Source organism: Typopeltis vanoorti, chromosome 14 (genome assembly GCF_054136105.1).
Source record: "Typopeltis vanoorti isolate ZY-2024b chromosome 14, IOZ_Tvanoo_1.0, whole genome shotgun sequence".
Lineage (NCBI taxonomy): Eukaryota > Metazoa > Arthropoda > Arachnida > Uropygi > Thelyphonidae > Typopeltis > Typopeltis vanoorti.
This window is the reverse complement of record NC_143562.1, coordinates 74,873,425-74,899,548: the sequence shown is the minus strand read 5'-3', so window position 1 is coordinate 74,899,548 and position 26,124 is coordinate 74,873,425. Positions and strand designations below refer to the sequence as shown.

At 36.9% G+C, this 26,124-nt stretch overlaps 1 protein-coding gene across 1 annotated transcript in view; it reads right to left on the bottom strand.

The window, feature by feature from the left end:
• Window positions 1–26,124, bottom strand: part of LOC150099674 (uncharacterized) — a 31,892-nt gene that overhangs the window by 5,488 nt on the left and 280 nt on the right. Inside the window, exons 2-3 of the mRNA XM_090403476.1 lie at window positions 24,932–25,035; window positions 4,493–4,569 (exon numbers count right to left, since the gene is read on the bottom strand). Coding sequence (XP_090259602.1) covers window positions 4,493–4,569; window positions 24,932–25,035 — 181 coding nt within the window. The remainder of the gene's footprint in view (window positions 1–4,492; window positions 4,570–24,931; window positions 25,036–26,124) is intronic.

Here is a 26,124-nt window from a genome sequence, read left to right as displayed (position 1 = left end):
TATACGAGCTAACGACTTTCTTGGAGAGCGAGAATATTATCCACTCGGCCAGTATGGGCTGCATACGGATTCCAAATTACTGACTAATTATTAATTAGTAAGCCTGCCTTCATTTTTTTGTATGATCTCCTATATCTTAACTTCCTGATGGGTCATAAATAACCGTACTTGTAAACTGCTAAAAATATATCAGTATTTTTTTTTTTTTTTTTTTTTGCTGTATTTTATGCATATTGCGAAAACACTGCTTTCAGGGATGCTGCCACAGCATTGACACACACACACACACACACAAAATTTGCAGGCATAGCATACATATGTGAATCATAGACTGAGTTGCTTTGGTGAAACCTAAATAACTAAATATCTTGTATCAATGACGATATCCTAAAATATTCAAAACCAGCTGGTGCGATTTATACGTTGAGATAAATAAACCGTGTGTATGATAATACTCTCGTCTCTTATGTTTTTCAGATTTTTATTCATTTAATCAATCACCCTGTAATTTGAATATTTTAAGTTGACAGTCAGTGTTCGAATTCTTTTAAGATGAGCCTAACTACATGCTAGACCATGTTATGATTCAGTCCATTCATCTTTAGCGTGCTGAACTTAAGATTTCTCATTTGCTATCTACACGTATAACACTAAGGCTCAGACGGGCGTAAGTGAGGAATGGAAGTGAAGACTCATCACGAACTCGTATTGCAATTCTATAGCATCGTACTCAACGTATAGAAACTTCCAATAGGGACGTTTGTGTGAAAGAGAGTACAATAAACTGGAGAAAAACGGGTCAATAATCAATCTAAATGTTCTTTCTGCACTCAAGAATCTAAACAGTTATTACTACAAATCTATTTAGTCATGCATTCCCTTTACTGTTATCCTTTGTAATAAACTCTTCCCCCTTATGCATTCTTAAAATGTGTAGGTCTTCAAATCTTCTGCTAAGTTATTTCTTTTCCCTGCACGCTGCTTATCCTCCAACATTACTAAGGTACTATTATTTGAATAACATCTCGTGTATATAAAAATTTATATATCTTTATGAAACTTTTTTTTTCTATCCGCTCTTATTTAAATTTTCTGTCTCTGGTCAGTTTTTACCTCCTGCCATTTCTAAATACGGATTATATTAAAAATGAATTAACCAAATTAGCCATTTCTAAATACGGATTATATTAAAAATGAATTAACCAAAGTATATCACTTTGGTTATAGCATTTTTTTGGTTTCAAACAGATATAAGAAATAAGCTGCTAATATTGCCTTTCATTTCATCAGGTGTTATGTGATATATATATATATATATATATATCTACTGTATAATATGAAATGATAAGCCATTTTTTGTAACGTTTTTGTGTCACGTTTTTTGTCAAGTTATTTGAAACATTTTGAAACTCAGGGGCTACCCTGAGTGTCGAGTCTTCAAAATTCGAGTCATCAGAATTCAAGGAGAACCGGCCTACCAGTCCGGAACTCTGGGGGTTGGGCGACGTAGGCTTCAGGGGGGGAGCCCCCCCTAGTATGTGTATATATATATATATATATATATATATATATATATTCTGAACATTCATTTTTACTCGGTATCAGTCATTTAAAATAATTTATACACACACACACACACACACACACACACACACACACACACACACACACAAAGTTCGACCACAGATGCGAGACCCATCGACATTTATGGCAGAAGGAGAATCCATTCCGATAATAGGGTAATCAATCCCTATTGTGGGATGAGTTAGTTTATTATTGCACGTCGGAAAATTAGCCTTTCTTTTATGAACATTCTAGTTTTTAAAGTGGCTACTATTTTGCTTGTATAACAGTTGGAAAATTTTACGTATAAATTACGTGATTTCGCGTGTTTGGGCTTGCTTGCGCAGGTCTAAAGTAGCACATCATTGTTTTGTACATTGCAACAGCTACTAACTTTTCATTTTTTTTTTTTTTTTTTTTTTTTGTCATTAAGGCGACCTTCTGTGCTATCTTCGCAACCTTTACATTGTGTCCCTCCTAAAGGCATTGTCCATAAATTCTGTACTTTTTTTTCTTTCTTAAAGTAAATCCCCATCAATAAAGGAAATACCGCATTTCTGCATTCCGGAGCACTTATTAACATTTAAGTGGTACTCTTCTGCATATAATCAAAATTCACCCAAATCCTCTTGTACAAGCAGCACATCACTTTAATACATAGCAAGCCATTAAATCACTCCTATTTTGAACAGTTTAAATAGTAACCTGTAGCGTGGTATATTTATTTTTAATGATAGTCTTGCCCACAAAAAATAGCAAACATGTAATCCACTGATACTATGGTCGGGAAGAATATCTGATCTCCTGTTCTGGAGACTGAATATCTCTTTCGACATTCGAGATGTTACCCCCATACTGGCAATGAAAATCATTTACCATATAATTTGTTTGTTTGAATTTTTTATACATTAAATATATATTTATTTCATGTATAAAATATTATTTGGATTAAAATGTTCATTTTGTAGATCAATGTGTTTAGTTTTAAGTATGTTTAAGAAAAAAAAAAAGGTAAATAATATATCAGCTATAACTAAAAAAGGTAATAAGTATATCAGCATCAGTGTACATTTTAGTATTACGCTAACCTGGGGTTAGTGTACTCTCTATATAAAGGACAGCTCTTTTAACTTAATTCGATTTCTTTGAATATCTGTCTGTTTTACGTCTGCGTAGACCCGCACCGTTCTATACGGACATTCGAAACCAAATCCTACCGAATACTTTATATTGGCTAGTCCTTTTTCCTGCAGTCTGTACAGCGGGATGAAAAAACTCTTCCACTCTGTTTGAGACTGGTAATTACTCGCCTTGCGCTGAAATGTCATTTAATGGCCTTATAAAGGCTTTTTTCCTATCCTAGATGGGATTCAAACTAGTTTGGAGGCTCCTCCTTGATTATATCCATGTATTAATTTTAAATTTCGGAAATTTTCTGAACCTTGCAATCCATGTCTCTTATTATTTTGGGAATATTCATAATGATCAGCAACACAAAATTATTGGGTTATACAGAGCAATTTCCTAAATCACTAATCCTTAAACCAGTAATTCTTACTTATTATTAAGTAAGAATTCTAAATGAATATCTGAAGTGTTGTGGTGCATTTTAGATTTATCTTTGCGAACATACTGAGCGCTAAATTCGGATTCTGACAGGACGATAATTCAGAACGTATGACTAAGAATTTGCTATTACAAGTTCTTAGATAGGACTGACTTTCATATGTAGCTTATTCCGGCACACACACACATCCCATTCATAGCATCATCTTCAAAAAAACTTGGTATTCTTTTTTCGTTCAACATACACATATAACCACTTCTGCACTACTTTTCTGGCTCTTAACACCACAAATCCCAAATTAGACGGAGAATATTGTCTGAAATGTTGTTCTCACATTTGTGGGAATATGCATTGAACCCAAATGAAGTCTATGAATTCGTTCAATAGTTGCCAGTTAACTTTGTTCCTTTATACGCTTTTTCTATATTCTACGGAAAGGCTCTTGCCTGTTCATATGGTTTACGGATATGACCTAGCCTGTGATAGACAAATGCCTTAATCGTTTGCTTAAGATAGAAACTTTACGCTCAGGCACTAAATTAGAAAGGGGAAAAAAAAGGCACTGATTAAAAAAAAAAAAAAAGAAATTATTCAAATTAAGTGGATATTGAATCCAACATTATTTCATAGCCGAATATAAAAACTACAAGAGTTTCACGCCGAATATAGAGACTATAAAAGTTTCGGCGGATACAAGCGTACGACAACCTTTCATGACAGGGCAACTCGTAATAAAGGTGGAGCAAGCTCCGATTATTGTCCTTAGTATTTTTCCATAATGTAAAACACATCTCCTAGGAGATGTATGATGTTATACATTATGGGAAGAGGTCACTACCCAGACCGGTTTCGACCTTTTTTGAGGTCTCGTCAGTGGGAGCTAGACCAAGAATACTCAGGATGAAGTGATGCAGAACTTGTTCTTTATGATAGACAAGTACAAGTTTTGCTTGTCCCACCTTTACTACGAGTTGCGCAGTCATGAAAGGTTGGCGTACGCTTGTATCCGTCGAAACTTTTATAGTCTCTATATTCGGCATGAAACTCTTGTAGTTTCTATATTCGGCTATGAAATAATGTTGGATTCAATATCCACTTTATTTTAATAATTTTGCATTGCCGAAGTGAAGCCTTTTGGCTCTCTTTTTCAGTAAAAAAATGGAATTTTATACCACAGTTTTTGTCTCATAAATAATGGAGAATGCGAGATGGTAACGGATGAAAATCAAGTGGTTCTGGAAATATTCTAAAAAAATCCCACAAATATAAAAATAGTGAAATAACCTCTAAATATTTCAAGCTATTAAAATATTAAGATTATTGAAACTAGCATGGGAGGGATTTTATATACAGTGTGCTTACCTGATCCATCAACAACTGCTAGGAAAAGACCCACGATAATGAATAGTAACAGCAATGTTTCAGTACAAAAGGCTGATCTGTAAAATGTCTTTGTATTATTACATTAAGAAGGAATTTCATTTAAGAGAAAAACACTTACTTTTCATAATCATGTTCGAAAATACTCCTTAAGGTGAATTAACAAACTTTGAAAACAAATTCCTTCACTATTATTGGAATTCATAAATCTGGAAATATATTATGATTAGGGAAAAATTAATCTTCTATCCTTGCCCTCTAGAAAATGCAATAACTTACGACGAAAGTGTTATATCAAATGATCTGGTCTTGCGTGCTAAGTGGTAATTAAAGCACTACTTAGAAAGGTCATCAAGTGTTCTCATTGTAAACGCATCCACAATTGTAACTTTGCTTCCCCTCAGTTAAATGGTAGAAAGAATAGTTGATACTAAAACACATTTACTATAATATAATTACAGCAGCTTTTTAAAGCGGAAAATTATTATTAAATGATACTTTTTTTTTTTTCAAAGTTTTAGAGATTAAAAATAATTTCATGTCCAGCGATAGTTTAGAATAATTGAAATGGTCATACTTGCCGATACTGGAAGCATTTTTGGAGTTTTTCGGTTACTTGAGAAAGTCTCATTTGAAATCGCACTTGATTTTATTTTAACAATCTCAAGCACTTGAATATAACATTGATCGTTAAACGTCGCGAGCAGTTTGCGCTCTGGTTTTACCGAGTGGTCTATGAAGCCAACAGGAGCAATTTGCATTCACTGTCTTCATCTGTGTAATTGTCTGAATAAAAGTATCATGCCCACGCGGAAATTAGTCATGTGATATCACATCCTGCAATTTTAACAATCTTTGATGAAGAGATGACAGGGAATAATGAAATAAAACCGAAATTCTTTCTGTACTTGACCATGCACTCTTAAAAAAGAAACCAAGAATTAGTCATTTTAAGTTCGTTTTTCCCCCCCCCCTTTCCCTCTTGGACATTATCGACAGCACGTTAATGAAGATTACTAATTCGATAGAAAGTTACACTGAAGTTTTCGTCTTTTTTTCTCCCTGAATATATTAAAATCAGAAAATAAACTGAAAAAAAAAGCAAATTTGAATAAAAAAAAAAAACATTAAATTGAAGTGCTTTTCAGTACATTTAGGTTTAACTTGAGTCAGTAAATGAAATTATTAAATCCAGTACAGAGAGAAATATGGTATTTAATCACTGTTACCATTCCTTTTATGCATTCAACAATAACAAGAAAATATTTATTTTATAAAGTCATCTCCCCAGTAAATCCTGCTAAACCTCAGAAATGTTATTTATAAGACACCGAAGAGTAGCACCTGGAAGTTTATCAGTCCAGTTTTCAACTAATAGTAGATTCATTGATGCTACAAATAGCACAAGTGGATTCAAGGACAACCAATGGTGTCAGCTGTGCAAATACCTTTTACCCGAAATGAGAGCACCTTGGTCGAGAATACAACTCGGCATTTCTCTTTTTCGTTTGGAAAACTATGTTCGAATTCCGTCTTTGTAAAGGTTTTTGAACTGAAGGTGAGTTAGCCGGTCTCACAGGAAGATTTCCCCCTCCCTTAAAATACATACCAGTCGGTCGGACGACATACGTAATTAACATATATGTTCTTAGTTTTTAAGCAGTAATGTCTACCGAATCGTAACTGTTAATCGAACTGGCCTGGCGATCTTTGCTTATAAAGACGCTTCAGAGGTACGGAGAAAGTGGCGAAGGTGATGTTATTTGTAAGTGCTTTAGAGATGATTAATGCAAATACGCTACTGTGTAGACGGGAAAGATGTCACTGAATGTTACCCGAGAGTAGTTAAGTTCACTGTAGATAATGTTGAATTTGGTCTCATTGGCTATAGATAGAGAATATTTTGTAGATTTCTGAAGAAAATTACTTGAGGGAGGAGTTTCAGTATCTGAGTTATTTATCGAAGAAATTAATAGATTCTGAAGCAAGTGAATAGAAGTTTCGGGATTGAAAACAGCAAATCAGAGTTGTATATGGTTCTAGGTCATAATTTAGAAAATAGCTGCTTTTGCTGATGAATGCGATGAGGAGGAGGATTCTATGTAATAAAGAATATCTCTTGCTTCACCTTCACTATGTTAGACACAGATTCCTTGTTTAGTGATGACGTTAAAATCAATTATAAAATGCGTAGGGAATATTTTGTATTAACTAAGGAAATTGGCCCTGGCCTGGTTCGCCGAGTGGTTAGGTTTCCGCTGTCTAGCCAAAAGGCTGTGGATTCGAATCTCGCCATGGGCATGGATGTTTGTGATTGTCCTACTAACTTTGTGTGGAATCGGCATCTGCGACCCTATCACTTCTTTTAGTAGAAGGCTTCACTTCCAAACCTTAAGAGGTATGGGAGTGACCATACGGCGTTTATTGACGTCACATGGGAATAACTAACTAAGGAAATTGGCGGAAATTCTGAGCTGTCTATTCTAGTAGAGAAGAATGACTCAAAATGAGAGTTATTTCAAGCTACAAAACGATTTTTTGACAATCATATTAGTTACTCAAAACCAGATTTCATTGTGTCTTTCATTAGTAAAATATCACACATATATGTAATGTTTGACAACGAGGAATCCATGATTGGATTAATGGCAGATGATACATGATGTGGCTTTATTAATTTAGGGGACCTTTTTTTTATTATTATTAATTGGAAATGGCGTGGTGGAGATTGTATCCGTCTTGGTGCTGGTGAATCCACAGAGTTGAGTACGAGCATATAGTCCGGCTTTTAAAAGATTTAGAGACGAAAACAAAGAGCATTTATGGCAGTTGAAGAGATAGAAAGATATTCCTAATAATAATACGTTAATTAATGCGAACGTTGTTCGTATTAATAAAACTGGAATGCTGACAGTATACATTTTTTTAAACCAGAGAAATTAAGATGTGTTTGTAGCCCCCCCCCCAGGGGGTCTGAATTGTTCTCAATATTTTTTAAACTTATTTACATTATATACATGTGTACATATCAGCATACATTACTTTCACATAAACTATACGCATCTGCATTGTAATATTATAAACAATGAAACTTTAAAATTTTACTTTATAATTCCGTGCAATAATTTTGTATCACTTTACTTTCATTTTTTATTATTTCTCAGAGAAATGACGTTTATATCTATTACAATATTTAGGAAAAGTATTATACTTTCTTATGTTACTCGTATGTATTTCGCTCTTAATATCTTTATAATTTGCACAATGTGGAATTCACTTAACAGAATAATAACAATCACAGTAATCGTTTGCAAAAATAGTTTCACAGTGACACTACTCGTAGGTGGATAACATGATTACATGCTGCATTTTACATTTTATTATATATATATAATATTTTTTTTAAGTTTGACAAAGTGTTATATTTATCATATAGGCTATTTACATTTAGACTATTCGCATATTATATTTTCGGTTTAATGCAGAATGTTTTTTTTTTTTTTTACATATGATACATACATTACATGCGTTTGATTACATATGGTACATACTTTTTTCTTTATTTTTTATCGGATAGATGAGATGTAATTTCTCAGCTTTCATCCTCGAAGCTTACTTGTAAGCTTATCTGAGGATGACACCAATTAGTCATTATTTATTGGTTTGTTTGCTGTGTTTGGAAGCTACGAAATCAAATCTATGTTTAATAGGTTTGATTTCCACTGCAGCCGTTGACTGAGAAATTCACGCGCGCACACATACGATAACTTGGAATGTCTTGATGCGTCGCTGAACTGGAAGCCTGAACGAATATATTGTGTTTAAGTTTGTATGGTATTTTGGGTGCGTGTTTCTTGTTCATAGTATGTCCTTAGAGCTCTTTTCAGGCTATTGTAGTTTGTAAGGTTTCTGCATTCGAAAGGTAATTTGTTTATCATGTCTGGGATGTAGAAGTTTCGTGTGGCCTTTCCGAAGTGATTATTGTATTTATATGTGATATAATTGGTTGTCTGAGGTCTTGTTATAGGGTATGTATTTCTGACTGTCCTGTAGTTGGCATCGAAATAATGTTTTAGCAAAGCTGCATAGCGACATAAATGTTTTGCTGTCAGTATTTTGTGTTCTGACATTGCAGTGTATATAAAGTCGTTATTGTCTTTGTTCCCAAAAGATCAGTTTTATCATTTTGTACTGTAATGACATTAATCTATTTAGTTTGTAGGGTGCACAGAAAGCATAGGTTGTTATAACTTATCTTAGTATATTTTGGCATAGCGCTTTGTTTATTAGTGCTTTTAGGCGTGTGGGAACTATGGCTTTTAACTTGTAGAGTTTGTCAGTTATTGTTCGGAGTTTGTTGTATAGATGGTTTATGTGGCTATTCCAGTTCATATCCGCATAGAAGTAAATTCTAAGATATCGTATTGTTTCAACCTGAGCGATTGTTGTGGTTTCACAGTTCTGTGTGTTTTTTATGTTGGAGAGTGGAGGTTGAATAGTTATATATTTGTTATCAACTGGTCGAGTCAGTGGACTTCTGAATATCATTAATTTTGTCTTATCTGAGTTTAGGTGTATGGAGTTTTTCGTGAGTCAGTCTGTGATCAGATTTATGTCATGTTGCATATTTGTTTGGGCTATGCTTGTGTTATTATGGATGGCTATTATAGCTGTATCGTCTGCGTATTGGAATATCTTACCTTTGAGAGGTAGCTGATTAATATCGTGCGTATAAATGTTGAATAGAGTTGGGGAAAGCACTGCTCCCTGTGGCACTCCACAGGTTACTGGTAGCTCCCTACTTCGGTTTGACCCGATATGTGTGATATGCTTTCTATTTTGGAGGTAATTTGTAAACCACCTGTGTAGAGGCCCGTCTATTCCAACATGCCTCAGCTTTTCTAACAAGGTTTGATGTGTGAGTGTATCAAATACTTTAGTTAGATCAATAAAGACTACCATGGAAATTTTGTTTTTGTCTAAGGCGGTATTAATTACGTCTGAAAAGTCTTCCAAGAGAGATGTTGTTCTCTTATTTTTCTGAAAATCATATTGTGTTATGGGGATAATAATAATATTATTATGACGGGCGACTGCAAGGAGTCCTTAGACTCATCGAGGGAGGCCCTGAACATCATGTCCATCACAACTATTCGACATTCACACAGTATCTATCATACTTTGACTTGAACCCATTCACTGTCATAGCACCCACAACAGACTGTGGCAACTTATTCCACTCATTCACCACTCTAAATGTAAAAAACCCAGCTCTAACACCCTTACTAACCACACTCTTGCCCAACTTCCATGGCTGTCCCCTAGTCCTCCCACCACCAGTCCTGTTCTCAAAATTATCATCTGAATTAATCCTATAGCAACCCTTCAGCAATTTGAATGTCTCAATCATATCTCCCCTTTTCCACCTATCAACCAATTTCTGCAACCCACAAATCTTCAACCTGTTTTCATAAGGTTCATTTCATAGCCCTGCTGTCACCTTAGTCACTCGCCTCTGGATCCTCTCAACCTCTTCCCCATCAAGAACAAACCTAGGTGACCAGATCTGGGCACAGTAATCAAGATGGGGTCTTATCAAGGCTCGATACAGAGGAACAATAACTTGCTTATCTCTGCTCTTCAAAGTATTCTTCAGCATCCAAGTGATTTGATGAGCTGATTAAGCCACTTTTACAATGTGCCTCCTAAACTTCAACTCCCTATCCACCAACACTCCTAAGTCCCTGGCCTCATCAATCTTTTGGAGTACAGTTCCACCAATGTGATATACTGCTGCTAATGTTTTCACTCCAAAATGCATAAACTTACATTTTGCCACATTAAATTGACATCCATTCTCCTTAGCCCAGACCTCCAATCTATCCAAATCATCCTGCAAAATTTTGACATCTTCTGCATTCACTATTACCCTACCCAACGTTCCATCATCAGCAAACAAATGAACTGTTCCTCTCAGTTCCTTCCCTATATCGGTAATGAACAAATTAAACAGCAGTGGTCCAAGAACAGAACCCTGCGGCACACCACTAGTCGCATGCCGTCTTTTGGACTCTACTCCTGAGTAAACTACTCTCTGGTATATCTCCATCAACCACCCTCCTATCCATCTCACCAACCCTATATCCATTCCCATATGTTACAGTTTACGGATTAGAATTCCATGTGGTATCATGTCAAAGGCCTTAGCCAGGTCCAGCAGTATCACTGTAAACCCTTCAACCTTATCCAGTTCAGCCGTTACTGTGTTATAAAACCTGAACAAGTTACTGAGGCATGATCTACCCTTCACAAAACCATGCTGTCCCCCATACAGCATCTCATTTTCATCAATCCTTCCTATATTTTTCCCTTGACTTCTTTCTCCAAGACCTTGACAACGACTCCTGATATGCTGATCGGTCGGTAATTTGCAACAGTAGTCTTGGATCCTCCTTTATGCTGTGGAACTTTTTCCCCTCTTTCCACCCCTTCGGGACTAAACCAGACCCGAGACTCAGATTAAACAATATTGTCAAGGGCACTGACAATTCTTTAGACGCTTGACGTAAGACCCGTGCTGGTATACCATCCAATCCCACAGATGTATTCACATTAAGGTTCTGCAATAGATCATTTACCTCCACTTCGTTCACCGCAATTCCCATATAAACTAATGGTTCTTTTATTCCTTCAATGTCACCACCTGGATGATATACTCTTGCAAAGTGCTCGCTCTGTAATTCCACTATATCAACTGATTCAGTGACCTCCCTACCATCGCCATTCCTTAAAATCATTCTGCTGTGTACAGTTTTTCTTTTACTTGCAGCATATTGAAAGAACTGTTCGAGATTCTCTTTAGCTTGCATGGCTAATTTCCTTTCATAATCCGCTTTTGTTTTTCTTACCACACTCGTTACCCTTCTGGCCTGCGCATTATACCGGTCATGTGCCTGCAGGTCACCTTTCTCCTTAAATTCCATCCACAGTTGTTTCTTTTTTTGCAACTCAAGTTTAATGGTGTTATTCATCCATTTAACCCCTACGTGATTTACTATTCGGACTCTAGGTATACAGTCAGCCATAATCTCCTGCAAATGCTCCTTGACCTCTTCCCATGCCCTGTCAACATCCATCCTTTGCAGTTTTACATGCCATGGCACTGAACCAAGCAACCTCCTAAGCTTGTCATACTTGCAGCACGGTAATTCCACATATATCCTGTTTTAATCGAAAATTTCACACGTGTAGCCACCTCCCAAGTGAAGACCCCATGATCACTCTCACCAATAGATCAAATTCTCAGATGCTTTACTAGGTCAAGCACTCTCGAACCCCTAGTATTTTCCATTACATGCTGTATCAGATAGTTATCTCTTAGTAACTGAATAAAACTAGTTCCTTCCTCACATGTGTCCTCTCCTCCTTCCAATCAATGTTACCATAGTTGAAATCCTCATTATAATTACACTCCTTCCACTCATTTCATCAATTTGTCTATGCATACTATTTCCACCATCTATTCCATCACCTGGTCTATAGCAGCATCCAACTGTACATTTTGTTCCGTTTGTCTCAATCTCACACCAAATAGCCTCAAATGAACTCTTTTCATTATCTTGTAATACAACTTCTATTATCCTTGGCTGCAATTCATCAGCTGTCATCAATAACACTCTCCCCCCCCATTTTATTCTCTATCCCTCCTGAACACATTATACCCTACACATTCTATCCCACTAATTATATCATCTTCTGTCAGCCATGTTTCACTAATGCCAATAACTTGGGGCCAGGAAGAACCAACCAAGGCCAAAAATTCCTCCTTCTTGTTCCTAATACTCCTGGTATTAGTATACATGAAATACATTTGTCCCACCGCTATCTTGATGCGTTATACTGACTATCCCATTCTGATTTTCCTGTCTTTCGTACTGGCTCGGGCTCATTATATACATTCTTACACTCAACTGCCTCATTGATGTCTGTATATACTCTCCCCCCCCCCCCTTAATGGTTCTAGTTTCCCAGATTTTGCACATCCACTTCACTCAGCAACACTTTTTCCAGTCTTCGCACACCAAATCCATTCAAATGTAAGCCATCCATTTTGTACAAATCCTTTTGCGCATCAAACTCACTCCACACTACACTGTCTGCATAATCTGTGCATAAAGTCATTTGCGATTATGGCCTTCCTTCTAAACTCCTCTCTGTCATACCGTGGAAACAGACTCACTATCCTCATTTTATCACTCATTTCTTTCGCTACCTCTAATAATTCCTTTAAGCCCTCTCTCATATTAAATTCATCTCCTTTCAAATCATTCGTTCCTGCTACGACTATCATTTCTTTCACACTCTGCTTTTGCGTTCTAATACTCTCACTTACATCCCTAATTTTCTCACCCGGTAAGTACGATTTAGTCAAACTTTCAATGGTGTTATTAACGGAATATGGAAGGTCTCTGTATATGCTGTGAGTTTTTTCTTCAGTACGATCTGCTCCATAATTTGATTGATAATTGGTAATGTTGCTATGGGTCTGTAATTGCTGATTAAATTTATTTTTCTATGTTAATAATAATAATTGTTTTTATGACGATGACAAGGTTTATTATCATACAGAGTATTTACATATATATGCAATGAGATATATTTTCTGTACAGTACAACGATTCGGTATCAAATGCAGACTACTTAATTCTTTATAAATATACATTTTTTTAAACTAACTAAATAAATGTTTATTTATTTTATTTACTCATGGATTGACACGAATTGCACACAGTTCAATATATAATAGATTAATACAACACGCAATTCAGTAGTAATAATAATGGCATGATTTTATATTAATATACATTATTTTTCTGCATTTTGTCTTTTGTGTTTTTCTTTCAATTTTTTTTTATAAATTCTGTATTTAATACAGATAACATACAAGTGGAATATGGGTGGCAAACATGGAACCAGTCCTACTAATGGGACTTCAATGCACATGTTGGAACAGATGACCAGACATGGACCCCTCCATGTCTGGTCATCCATGTCTGGTCATCTGGTCATGTGGTTGGGAGGTAGAGACCCTGACCTTAACGCGAATGGGTTGAAATTATTGGACTTCTGCTGTACAAACAGCTTGTCCATAATGAATAGCTTCTTCCAGCACTGAGAAGTCCATAAGTATACCTGGTACAGGGATACACCTGGACAAAAGTCTCTAATTGACTTCTTTATAGTCTCAGTAGACCTATTTTCCTGTACTGGACGTTCGTGTGAGGAGAGGTGCAGAACTGTCAACGTAAAGTGCAGACAACAAGGTAGTGATGGCCTTGTCTGCACTTTACAGCTACAGAAACCAAATGCTACCATCAGCGTTGATAGACCTAAGCAGCTATACCTCGTGAAATGGGAGACATTGGAAAATGAGGCTGTGAGGAATAAATATACAGATAACATCTTCTCCAGGTTCAAAGAGATTCCAGACATACTGCATATGTTGAGGAGGAGTGGGAGCTGTTCAGAACAGCTGTCACTGCACTCATTTGCTGTTGCATAAAGCGGCTCTGCTCCTTTTCTCACTGGCGACGGGCAGTGAGAAAAGGACACCTTGAACCAAGAGTCCTAAAAGCTGTCTGGGCAAAAAAGGAGACCTACCTAACATGGCTTAGAGTCAGGTCACCTGAGATGCGTTTCCAGTACACTGAGGCGCGACACGCTGCTGCTGACAGTAAAGACAGCAAAGCAGAGGGTTTGGGAATCCTTTGGAGAAAGTTAGACTCATCCTATGCAAACGCAAACAAGGTATTTTGGTAGACCATCCGCCGCCTTCGAGGAAGGAAATCGTACACAGCAAGGGCAGTTAAGGCCTCTGATGATGCACTTTTAACAACCGAGAAGGATATCCTCAACAGATGGAGGGAATACTTTGAGAGCCTTCTTAACCCAGGTGGCCCGGCAGCTGTGGACATCCAAGAGGTACAGATGAATGCTACTCTCACAGAAGAAGAGGTCCATTTAGCAATAAAATCGCTAAAATCGGGCAGGGCTGCTGGTGATGATGAAATTCTGCCCGAAATACTAAAAGCCTGAAATCAAGACGGTGTTCTCTGGCTGACTCCAGTGTGTCAGGTTGCTTGGATATCTGGGCGAGCACCAAAGCAGTGGCAGATAGGCATAATAATACCAGTCTTCAAGAAGGGAGACCAGAGAGATTGCAGCAACTATCATGGCATCTCTTTGCTCAGCCTGCCTGGGAAAGTATATGCTAGGTGCTTGGAAAGAAGGTGCAGGAGCATAGTTGAGTCAAAGTTCAAAGAAGAACAATGTGGCTTTCTTCCTGGTAGAAGCACAACTGACCAAATCTTCACTTTAAGGCAAGTCTTTTAGAAATCTTGGGAATATGCCAAGAATGTCTACACATGTTTTGTGGACTTGGAGAAGGCATATGACCGGGTTCCTCGGGATAAGCTTTGACAAGTGGTACAGGAGTATGGAGTGGATAGCCAAATATTAGCTACCATCAAGTCCCTGTATGAATGCCCTGAGTGTTGTGTCAGGGTAAACAGCACAAAGTCTGAACCTTTCACAATCTCAGTTGGCCTCCGCCAAGGGTGTGTGTTCTGTCATCCCCTCCTTTTCATAATATTTATGGACTGGATTAGTAGGCACAGCTGAGGCAGTGAGTGTGTGAGAATTGGAAGATGTAGCATTGGACTCCTGATTTTTGCAGATGACCTAGTTCTGCATAGCTCTCTCACAGATGACCTTCAGCGTACCCTGGATAGGTTGTAGCTCTTTGTGCAGAAGCTAGGATGAAGATCGGTGTGGCCAAAACGGAAACATTTGTGGTCTCAAGGCAACTATCCCAGTGCACTCTACATGTGAGTGGAATCCCACTGAGGCAGGTAGAGAAGTTTAAATACCTTGGGTTTATATTCACGAGTGATGGAAAGTGAGACATAGAGCTAGATACTCGAATTGGATTAGCAAGCGCAATATTGCGGGAGCTTGGCCGTTCGGTAGTATTGAAGTAGGAGTTAAGCCAGCTTTGCCAGAAGGCAAAGCTTGCTGTCTTCAATACAGTCTGTCTCCATCCTCACCTATGGTGATGAGAGCTGGGTAATGACCGAAAGAATGAGGACACGAATCCAAGCGGCTGAAATGAGGTTCCTTCGTCGAGGGGTTGCAGGGCTGACAAGACTCGATAGGATCAGAAGCTCTGCAATCCGGAAAACCCTCAATACCCAACCTCTGCAATCCGGAAAACCCTCAATACCCAACCTCTGCTTCTCCGTGTTGACAGATCACAGTTACGATGGTACGGGCACTGGTTAGAATGCCACTAGAGAGGCTCCCCCATCAGGCCATCTTTGCCAAGCCAGAGTGTGGAAGGCCAAGGACTCGCTGGATAGACTATATCCGAAACCTTGGGCGGACATGTCTGGGAGTCCCACCAGAACACCTGAGCTTGGTGGCGGAGGATCGTGACCATTATAAGTCCCTCTTGCAGCTGTTTCCTCCAAAACTCAATTGGGAAAGGTGAACCTTGAAGATGGAAATGGATATGTTATGTAGTTTGTTGACTGTAGTCCTGTTATCTGATATGTTGTTCTGGTTACTTTGTAGGTTTGACTGCAGTAATGTTTTAGCATGACTGTGTAGTGGCATAAGTGTTTCACCTTAAATATTTTGTGTTCTGTCATGGATGCCCATATAACTGTGTGCTGTTCTCTTTGTTCCCAGAATATCAGTTCTACCATTTTATTTTGCAACAATTGTAATCTGTTAAGTTTGTAGTCTGTGCAGAATGTGTATGATGTAATTGCGTATCTTAAAATGTTTTCACATAATGCTTTATAGATTAGTATTTTTATGCGTGCCGAAGCAATGTCTTTTAATCGATATAGTTTGCTTGCTATTATCCTGAGTTTGTTGTGTAGATAATTTATATGGCTATTCCATCTTTGATCAGCATCAAAGTGAATTACAAGATAACGTGTTGTTTTCACCTGTGTGATTTCAGCTGGCCACTTAAATGATCAGATTGATGTCATGTTGCATATTTATGTAGGCTATATTTGCGTTGTTGTGAATGGATATTATGGCCGTGTCGTCTGCGTATAGTAAGATTTTACTTTTTAGGGGAAGATTACTAATATCTGTGTGTGTATATGATAAACAGAATGCGAGAGAGAACAGCCCCTTGTGGTACGCCACAGGTTACCGATACGCCTTTGCTGTGCGCTGATCCTACACGTTGGATGTGCTTTCTGTTTTTCGTGTATGCTTTGACCACTGGAGTAGACGACCTCCGATTCCGATATGTGTTAGTTTGTTCAACAAGGTTTTGTGTGTTAGTGTGTCAAACGCCTTTATTAGGTCAATAAAAACAACTAATACTATTCTATTTTTAATCTAATGCTGCATTTATTAATTCACAGACTTAATTAATTAAGTCTGTGAAATCTTCCAGTAGTGTTGGCTGTTCCTTTTTTTTTGAAAACCATATTGCTTTTTTGTGATGATTTGGAATTTTTCAATGTACACCCTCTGTCCAAAAAGAAACCGAGTTTTTCGAAAATAGAAGCTAGTGGCGCCACCTGTTGTATCTTTTTGTTGTCGACAGCGGCAACCTTCATTAGAAGCGAGTTATAGTGCGAAGAATGAAGGGGGGGTTGACGAACGGTCGGAAAATGAGTTTCAAACAGAGAGCTGCGTTGACTTTTGTGTTAAACTTGGTAGACGTTTTACCGAAACGCATCCAATGTATAAAAAAGCATACGGTGATGAATGTTTATCCCGTACTCAAGTTTACAAGTGGTTTAAGCAATTTCAAAGTGGTCGTGAGACGCTTGAGGACGACGAAAAGCCGGGCTGTCCAAAAACTGGACTGAGCGAAGTTAACATCCAAAAAGTGCATGATTGTATCAAAGAAAACCCGAAATCGTCCGGAGATTGATTGAAGATGAATTAGGGAGTCCAAAATCAACTGTGCACAACATTTTGACCGAGAGTTTCGGCCTTCGTAAATGGAATTCGTGATTTGTTCTCCACAAGTTGACCGACGACCAAAAAAATGTATCGAATTGAACACTGCAAGGACCTCATTAAAACCGCTTGTAAGGACTCAGACTTCCTTGAAACCACCGTTACTGGTGACGAAACGTGGTGTTTTATGTATAAGCCCAAAACAAAGCGTCAGTGTGCTGAGTGGAGACCAGCAGAAGAGGAGCATCCGAGAAAAAGTCACTTGGAGAAGTTAAAAGTAAAGACAATGCTGATTTGTTTCTATGATTCCAAGGGCATTATCCACAAAGAATTCGTTCTACCTGTCCAAACGGTCAAGGGTGAGTTTTATTTCGAAGTTTTGAAGCGATTGATAGCGAGAATTCGTCGCGTAAGGCATGAATATCGTGATGTAGGCAACTGGTCACTTTTGCACGATAATGCACCATCTCCTCGTTCGAACATTGTGAGACAGTTTTTGAGCAAAAACCCAGTTTGTGTGTTGGATCACTCGCCGTATTCACCTGATTTAGCGCCTGTGGCTTCTTTCTCTTCCCCTGACTTCATTTGCCGATGAAAGGAAAGCGATGCGACCAAGGGTGGCTTGTGCATAGGCACTGCGGAACTGCAGCACCCCCAATTTTTCTCGATATATAAATATATTTATTAATTTATTTATATTTCCTTGTAATATTTAATTTTACCATAAACAATCCTATACAATTCTCTTATTTTGTATAAAAAATGATAAAAAGCACTTATGAGGGCGAAGGATGCTAGCAGCACTGTTTTTACCACAGTGTCATATTGCTACGCGCGCAAGCATATGCACATCATAGTGAGATGCGAGCTATTAGCGTAATGCGGCATTGTCTCGCGCAGTTCCACTGTTTATATGCAGCTTATGCCAGTAGAGTAGAGTGTTCGTAGTGCTTATCGTGTTTACTCCGTCTCTTTAAATATTTGGACATTACAATTAAAGACATAAGATTTGTTATAGTTTTTATTTTAGAACATTATTGAGGTTATGATAATGGATTTTATTTTTAAGTAATCTTGAATTATACTAAAATGTGTAATTTTATCAATAATAATATTTTTTCATGAAACAAAACAAGAAGAATATATTTTATTTTTAAGTAATTTTGAATTATACCAAACTATTAATTTTATCGATAATAAACAATATTGTTTCATGTTTAAGTTTTTTTTTATAATTTTTACCATAATTTTGATATTTTATCCAAACACGTATACACTGTACTTACAGTAGGTATGTATATTTCGAAAGTTGCAGCACCACCAACGATTTCAAGCCACTGAATACAACACCATTGAAAACGTTCAAGCGGCAGTAACCACGACCCTCAACAGTATCCCAAAAACTGATATAAAACACTCATTTAACGAATTAATTGACCGTGCCAAACGCTGTATCGTAGCTGAGTGAGTGTATATTGATTGAAATGAATGATTTGAATAATTATAATTGGCCTGTGTTTTATTTTCTATCAAAAGTTCGGTTTCTTTTTGGACAGAGGGTGTATGTGTAGAGTTTGCGTTACACAATGCGCTTTCCATGATTTGGTTGATTACACATAATGTGGCGATGGTTCTGTAATTACTTATGTTTCTTTTTGTATGTTTACGTTGGTTAATGCAGTCTTTAGTGTTTCAGGTATGTGTCCCGTTTCGAAGATTTCATTTAACAGTTTTAGTATAACTGAGATAGATTAGATAAGTGTTTTTTTTTTTTTATGTCTTTTGGTCTGATTCCGTCTATTCATGGCCCTTGTTAGGGTTAATTTGATGAATTGCAAGTGATAGTTCTTTTGTTACTGTGGAGAACCTCATTGACTGGGTTGCTTGTGGTCCTAGTGGAGAATGTTTTTTTTTGTGTGAAAAGAAAACGTTTCCTGCAGTTTTTGGATAGAGTTCGCGAAGTGCTGATTCAAGTTGTTTGCCAACTATTTGAGAGATTTGGGCTCACAAGCAAAGTGGTATTGTTAGGTAACAAAAAGTCACCTAACAATTCCGATGTTATCCATATGTACGGTAACCATACGTCCTTTATTTCACTACTCTCTCCTTTAGATTTAAAAAAAAAAAAAAATCTAAAATGGCCATTTTGTCCTTTATTTTGTGAATTTGAATAGTGGGGCATACGGCCCACAGAAATTTGAAACTGCCATTTCGCTGGCACTTGCTAGCGACGCGGCATATATGGCTGCGTCGTTTATGTGCGAGTGTACGAGTGTGTGTGTAGTGTAAAAGCTGTGGTAGGAGTGAGTGGATGTAAACATTTAAATTTAAAAACATTTTAAAAATTGTTGAATTCTGCTAATGTCTCCCTAGATCTAATGCCCCCCACTGAACGAGTATTTTCATTAGTGCAATATGTAGACCCAATTAAAAATCGAAACATTGAAAACATGTATTTATGCAACTTTGACATGAATCGTATAGTTTTATGAATTTTTAAAACACAAACCTGATTTATTAAAAAAAAAAAAGATCATTATTGTCAAAATTATCAAAATTAAAAATTTTAAGTAATAATATGATTGTTTAAAATGCTTATGTATATGCTTATATTTTTAATAATAAATGCTATAAAGCTTTTTATTTTAGTGAAACAAATAGATGTAAAACTGCTTTTTTTATTATTATGAAACAATTTCTGATTTGCCCTCTATTTTCTCCAAAAAAATATGGTCGCTGTATCCATAAGGCATCTTTTCTTTGTATGTCTATTAATATGTTGTTTGTTATCCATGGATTCCGTCTTAGTAGGGACCGTATTTTTATTTTTTGTTAATGCTTTGTTATATGTTTTATTAAATGTAAGTTTAAGATTAGTCTATACAGCATCTGCATCCACTTTTTTCTGAATTCGTCGTTTATGATGCTATTATACTGTTTTGTAGTCTCAATGAGTTGAGGGTTCTGGTTCTGTATGCAACTGTAGTGCAGTGACACAATGGTCTGCCAGTTTACACGTTATGGCGGCTACTGTATTGTTGTTTGGAGGGGCACGTATATTTATGTGGTCAATACAGGATGAGGCGATTGTATTTTCGACGATCTCTCCTCGTATATATGTCTGTATGGATGGGGTTATGTTATATGCTGATAAAAGGTCTAGGTTTAATGTCAGGATTGACATAAAAAAACTGTCCATCACTGTATTGTTTAGAGGAAACAAACATTATCACTTAGAGTATATCTGATGGGTATCTAACCATACTGTTGGTGTGCGAATTTGTCGTAAGCAAGCAACTTGTTGATCACACTTATCTGCTTATCAGAATTTTGTGTTATACAAAACCCTGATAACTGAACTGTCAGATGCTGAAAATGATGTATCGTGGCTTTTCCCACGACGTCTGAAATCGATCATTTGTAGGTATTTCACAATTCACAATTGGTATTCTTATCCGGTTTGTGTAACAAGGCTGATACGAAAACAGATACACAAACTCTCAGATAAAATAAACAATCATTAAAAAATATAAAAAAACCCGCTTACATGACTCAGTGTTTGAGGACATCATTCTCTAATCATTTTGTTCTTATTTCCTTAGGGAAAATTCAATTAAAGTGTGCCACTTGCTATTATTTATATTTTTAAAGTTGTTTCAAGCTCGAATCCTTTGCCGCAATATGGCATGGCACCGAATGAGTTTGTGTGCATATAACTGGTTGTTTTAGATGATTACCACTTAGTACGCATGTTTGATACAACGAAATCTGTTCGATGTTGCTTAGGCTCTTAATAGATTTTTTCCTAATTAATTAAACATACCTTTCAAGGTTAGTTCTTTAAGATTTTCCCCCTTCGTTGTTTTTCAAATTGTAGATGCCCTATCTGAACCAAACTTTGGAATATCGCCTTCCTTCTGTATTTCACAAAAATTATAATCTACGATATTCAGGTCTTGGGCCAATACTGTTCCTCTATTTATGAATTTCTAAATCTGCTCTAGGTACCAGTTTTCTGTGTATTTTACAACTTTTATTTAAGTGATTAACAAAGCACCACAATTTATAAACTAGTCAATATAACATAAAACATTGGGATTGTTTTCTAACAAACAATCCCAATGTTTACGAACACGCAGTATATCACAATGATATAGTCCAACCACAGAAGAGAGAGAGCTGTCGTTGGCAGTCTGCCAAGAAGAGTCAATTCATGTTGAAGGGGAGAAAGAAATAAGGCGATGTACGAATTGGTCACCAACACGCGAAATCACGTGGTTTATACTCAAAATTTTCCGACTGTTTAAACAAGTAAAATAGTTACCACTTCAAAAACTACAATGATCATAAAAGAGAAGTTAATTTTCAGATGTGTAATAATAAACACTCATCCCACAATACGGATTGATTATCCTATTATCGAATAGATTCTCCTTCTTTTGACATGGCAGAAGTGTCGAAAGGTCTCGTATCTGTGGGCGTACTATACTCGTAGTTGGTCTTGTAATAAATTTGAACTCTCATCACGTCGTAAGGGTTTTGCACTGGCCATTCTAATCTCTGCACTCTCTCCCTTTCCTCAAATTGTTTCCACCGTCCCCTGAAGTATGCATAGTTTATACTTGCGTATCAATCGTTTCTATAGAAAACACATTAGTGTTGCCAACCCAGAATTATTCAGATCGTGTTCATTTTTTTAAGGGCATAGTCTAAACTAGGAGCAATATCCCCAGTTCAGGAAGCTTTCAGAGACGATACATTACTATCCCGTCAATGATGTTTTAGCGGAAGCTGTCAGACCCAAACACTTAGTTTAAAAACATGTATTGTGATTCATCATTGTACCTCACAGTTTTTTCAATGGTCTAATGTCCAGTCACTGTGAACTCCATCATTCAAGTCGAAGTTGAGCATCATTTGGGTTGATGTTTGACGTGTAAGGAGCAGCCTTTGTATCTATAGAAGTTCATTATGCGTTACATTTTGAAACAATGTTGTGGATGCCACGAACTTTTGGCTGAGAACTCACTGATGTACCAAGGAAATGAGGCACAACTCTCTTCGATTTGAATTCGATTCGAATGCTATCTTCGATTGCACTAAGACAGGAGAGCACAGTTTGTTCCTTTCCATCAGTTTGTGTACCTGATCATTTTTAGGATTTCTTTTCACTATCATGTTTCCATCTTTTATTTTAAATTCTAAATTATCGCCAATTTCAATCTAAACTGTGGTTTACTATCACAATGAGAATTCATTCATTTTCAGCATCAACATTGCTGATCGAACACATTTTTCATTGTCGGTGATTTCATTAAGCTACAGTGTGCATTATTGGAAAACATGTTTTTACTTTGGTTATCGAGTTCGGCGGAATCTTATGAAGGTGGCTATATAGTCTTGTAACTTTCGTGTTGTATGTTTTTCTTCATTTCCGCAGCCAATTCCTGACTGTTGATTTCAAGTATTTGAGCATTTCAAGTTTTTAATTCGTCAACTTGAACAGAGCACATCGATAAAGATCCCCCCCCCTCCCTCTCGTAGGTAGTCAGTATCGACAATGTCCTTTGGTTGGAGACTTGGGTTCTAATCCCATCTAGAACTCGAGGAACTTTAAGAGATTCTTCAACTGAAGGTAAGTTAATTGGTCTCCATAGGACACCGGCTAACTCACTTTCAGGTGAAAATCTTTCCACAGCACGGTGGCCGGAGAACACAAACGCAATTAAGAGACACCGGCATCATATCCTTAGTTCTTTCTGCCGTAATTCCAAAGTAAGCAGACGACTAAAGACTAACAGTGCACCAGTGCTCTCGACTGGCGAAAGGGTGAAAAATAGAAACGGAAATCTACTGATTTATCAGAGGTTAAAACTAACAAAATGTCGCTTGCTGCCTTGAGAGATGAATAAGTTTTGAAAAATGGATCTGCTATCCTCCATAATATTCCTCCCTTTGAGTATCTGTTATCATTATCATTTTTTTTTTTAATAATAATAATTGCAGTTGAGGGGGATTGCATATTTGTTATGGAAATTTTGAGAGTGGAATTATTAATTCCAGCAACAGCTTGCGACAAAATGGAGGAAACTTATTTTGTTACACTCCCGATACGTTATTTAGTTATAGTGTGCATGCTGAATGCAGTGTGGCGAACCGGAAGCATTATTGCTTTTAGTGATGTCAGCGTGGCAACGATAAAAGCGGTAAGTTTCGTGCGTGCTTTGGAATTCGCAATTCGGATCAGTTACTCAGGTGAAACGTATAATAGAATTACTTCTGTCACAAGTTCATAAGTAAATAGCGCAACCGGGATCCTAGTTGTTTGTTTATTCAACACTACCATATACGCTTTTTTTTAGCCTAGTCATGTGAATTAGAAAGATAAATCTTATTGCAATACAGTTATAGTTCACTGATTTGAGGTTGCGAGAACCATCTTGAATCAATATAAAGAAGTCGTCAATCTCTCTCATTTTCTTTTCTTTTTTCCAAAGTAAAAGCATTCGTTTTCGAGAAAATTAATCGCCATTTTAAATACACGGACGAGCTATGATGTATGAAATAAAAATTCAAACTAACTCCATCGAAATAATCATTGTTATTGCATTAACTACTTTATTTATTTTAGTTAACTAGTGTTATTACTGTCATCACAGTAAGAGAAAAAATAACACTTTTATTTATATTACATGATTTTGTTCAGTATTAATGGAATGAACAGACTTAAATGAAACATGATGATGATTACAGGTAGTGAAAAAGACATTTGGAATTTCATGCTGCTCACATTTCTTCAGGGAAATAGTAGCACTATCAATATAATTTGCTGGCGCGCATCAAGCTTTCTATTCGCCCCCCCCCCCCCCCCAAATAATTTTTGTCTACCAGTGAAAAGAGGCTAGGATACTATACTTGTCATTTGGAGAAACATAATTGATTGTGAGTGAGTAAAAGTTTCTGTTTCCTTACCAACAGGTGCTTCGAATCATACTACTGCTGTGGTAAATGATTTCATTGCCTTACAACATCTTGCTTACTGGAAATCTGAAGTGGCATAAATCATGTTTGGTCTTGTTTTAAATAAAAGATAAATACATAAACTCCCTCTTCTTGCTGGTAGCTGGCGATTGACATATTTAAATGATAGATCATTTAAATATGTCAATTTCTTCATTCAAAGATTTTTACTCTTTCATTAGTTAACTTCATTATTTTATATTCTTGTATGATACTGGCTAATTATTCTAATTATGAAAACTACTTTTAAGGCAGTGGGGCATGTTATGCAACCTTCATCATTTTCTTGCCAAGAGGAGGCGAGTTATAGTGATAAAAAGGTTTATTTGAATCATTGTTATCAGTAGTAATGGAAACTTTTGTACACGATTTGCGTCTCTCTCTCTCTTTAGTAGTGTCAGTTATTACCGTAATTCCCACGCCAAATTTTGCATCCCACTACCAAAAGGTGCTTTATTCTTTAAATAATGAATATCTTTCTTCTGCTTCTTATTTAGTCCACCTACTTCACACTAAAAGTTGAGATTTTATGCTGGAATTAAATCTTAAAATTCTTGAGAATAGTGAGTAGCTTATTTTCATAAATTTTATACTGAATGAAATTTATGGAGGAAGAAAAAAAAAACTCCTTAGCTGGATAGTTTATCAATCTCAGAACTGAGAATCACAGCCTAAATCTATATGATTAGGTAGCACTTTTGGTTACATTTACTCCTCGATCATAGAAAATTTATTTTCATCTATTTGGTGATGATCTTATAATGGTTTATACGTTTTACAATGGATTCGAACCCAGGCTTTCTAACCAAAAGGCAAATCCAGAGAAGGTATAACATGTGTGAGGAGCACGATGTTTGATCGTAAAATATCGAAAGTGACTTTGTTTCCCTAGTAAACCACCGAGAGAATGACGTGTCCGGACAAGTCGTATTATCTATATAGTTTCTTATTTGCAGTGTTCATTGAATATCAGTGGGTTGTTACACAAAATTGCATTTCGTGATCGGAGAGTGGAGAACGATATTATTAGTAGTAGTAATATACAGGTATCTCCATGGAGTCAGAGATGAGTCTTCTGACTCTATGGAGAGATCATGCACTAGCCATTTTTCGCACAGTAGTACCTGTCCTACTTCTCCTTAAACTCAGTCACGGATGAAGTGCCCACAACTACCTCTGGCAACCCATTCACCACCCCTCAAGGAACAAACCTAGTCCTAACACCCTTGCTAACCACACTCTCAGTCTTACACTGGTGAACCCATGTTCTCACCCTTCTTGTCATGTACTGAAAAATGTCTTCAGTGTCATTGTATAAAACCCTTTTAATAACTTACGTGCTTCTATAATGTCCCTCCCTTTTTTGTCTATCAGTTTTGAAGCTTACAGATCATCAATCTATTCTCATATGGAGCATTTCACAGGCCTGCCACAATCTTTCTCACATGCCTCTGGATCCTGTCCAAATCTCATCACTTCGGAATCTGGGAGTCAAGATCTGTGCGCAGTAGTCCAGATGTGGCCTAATTAAATCCTTATATATAAGGAACAATAACCTATTTATCCCTGCTCGTTGGTGTTCTTCGACAACTACGTAATCT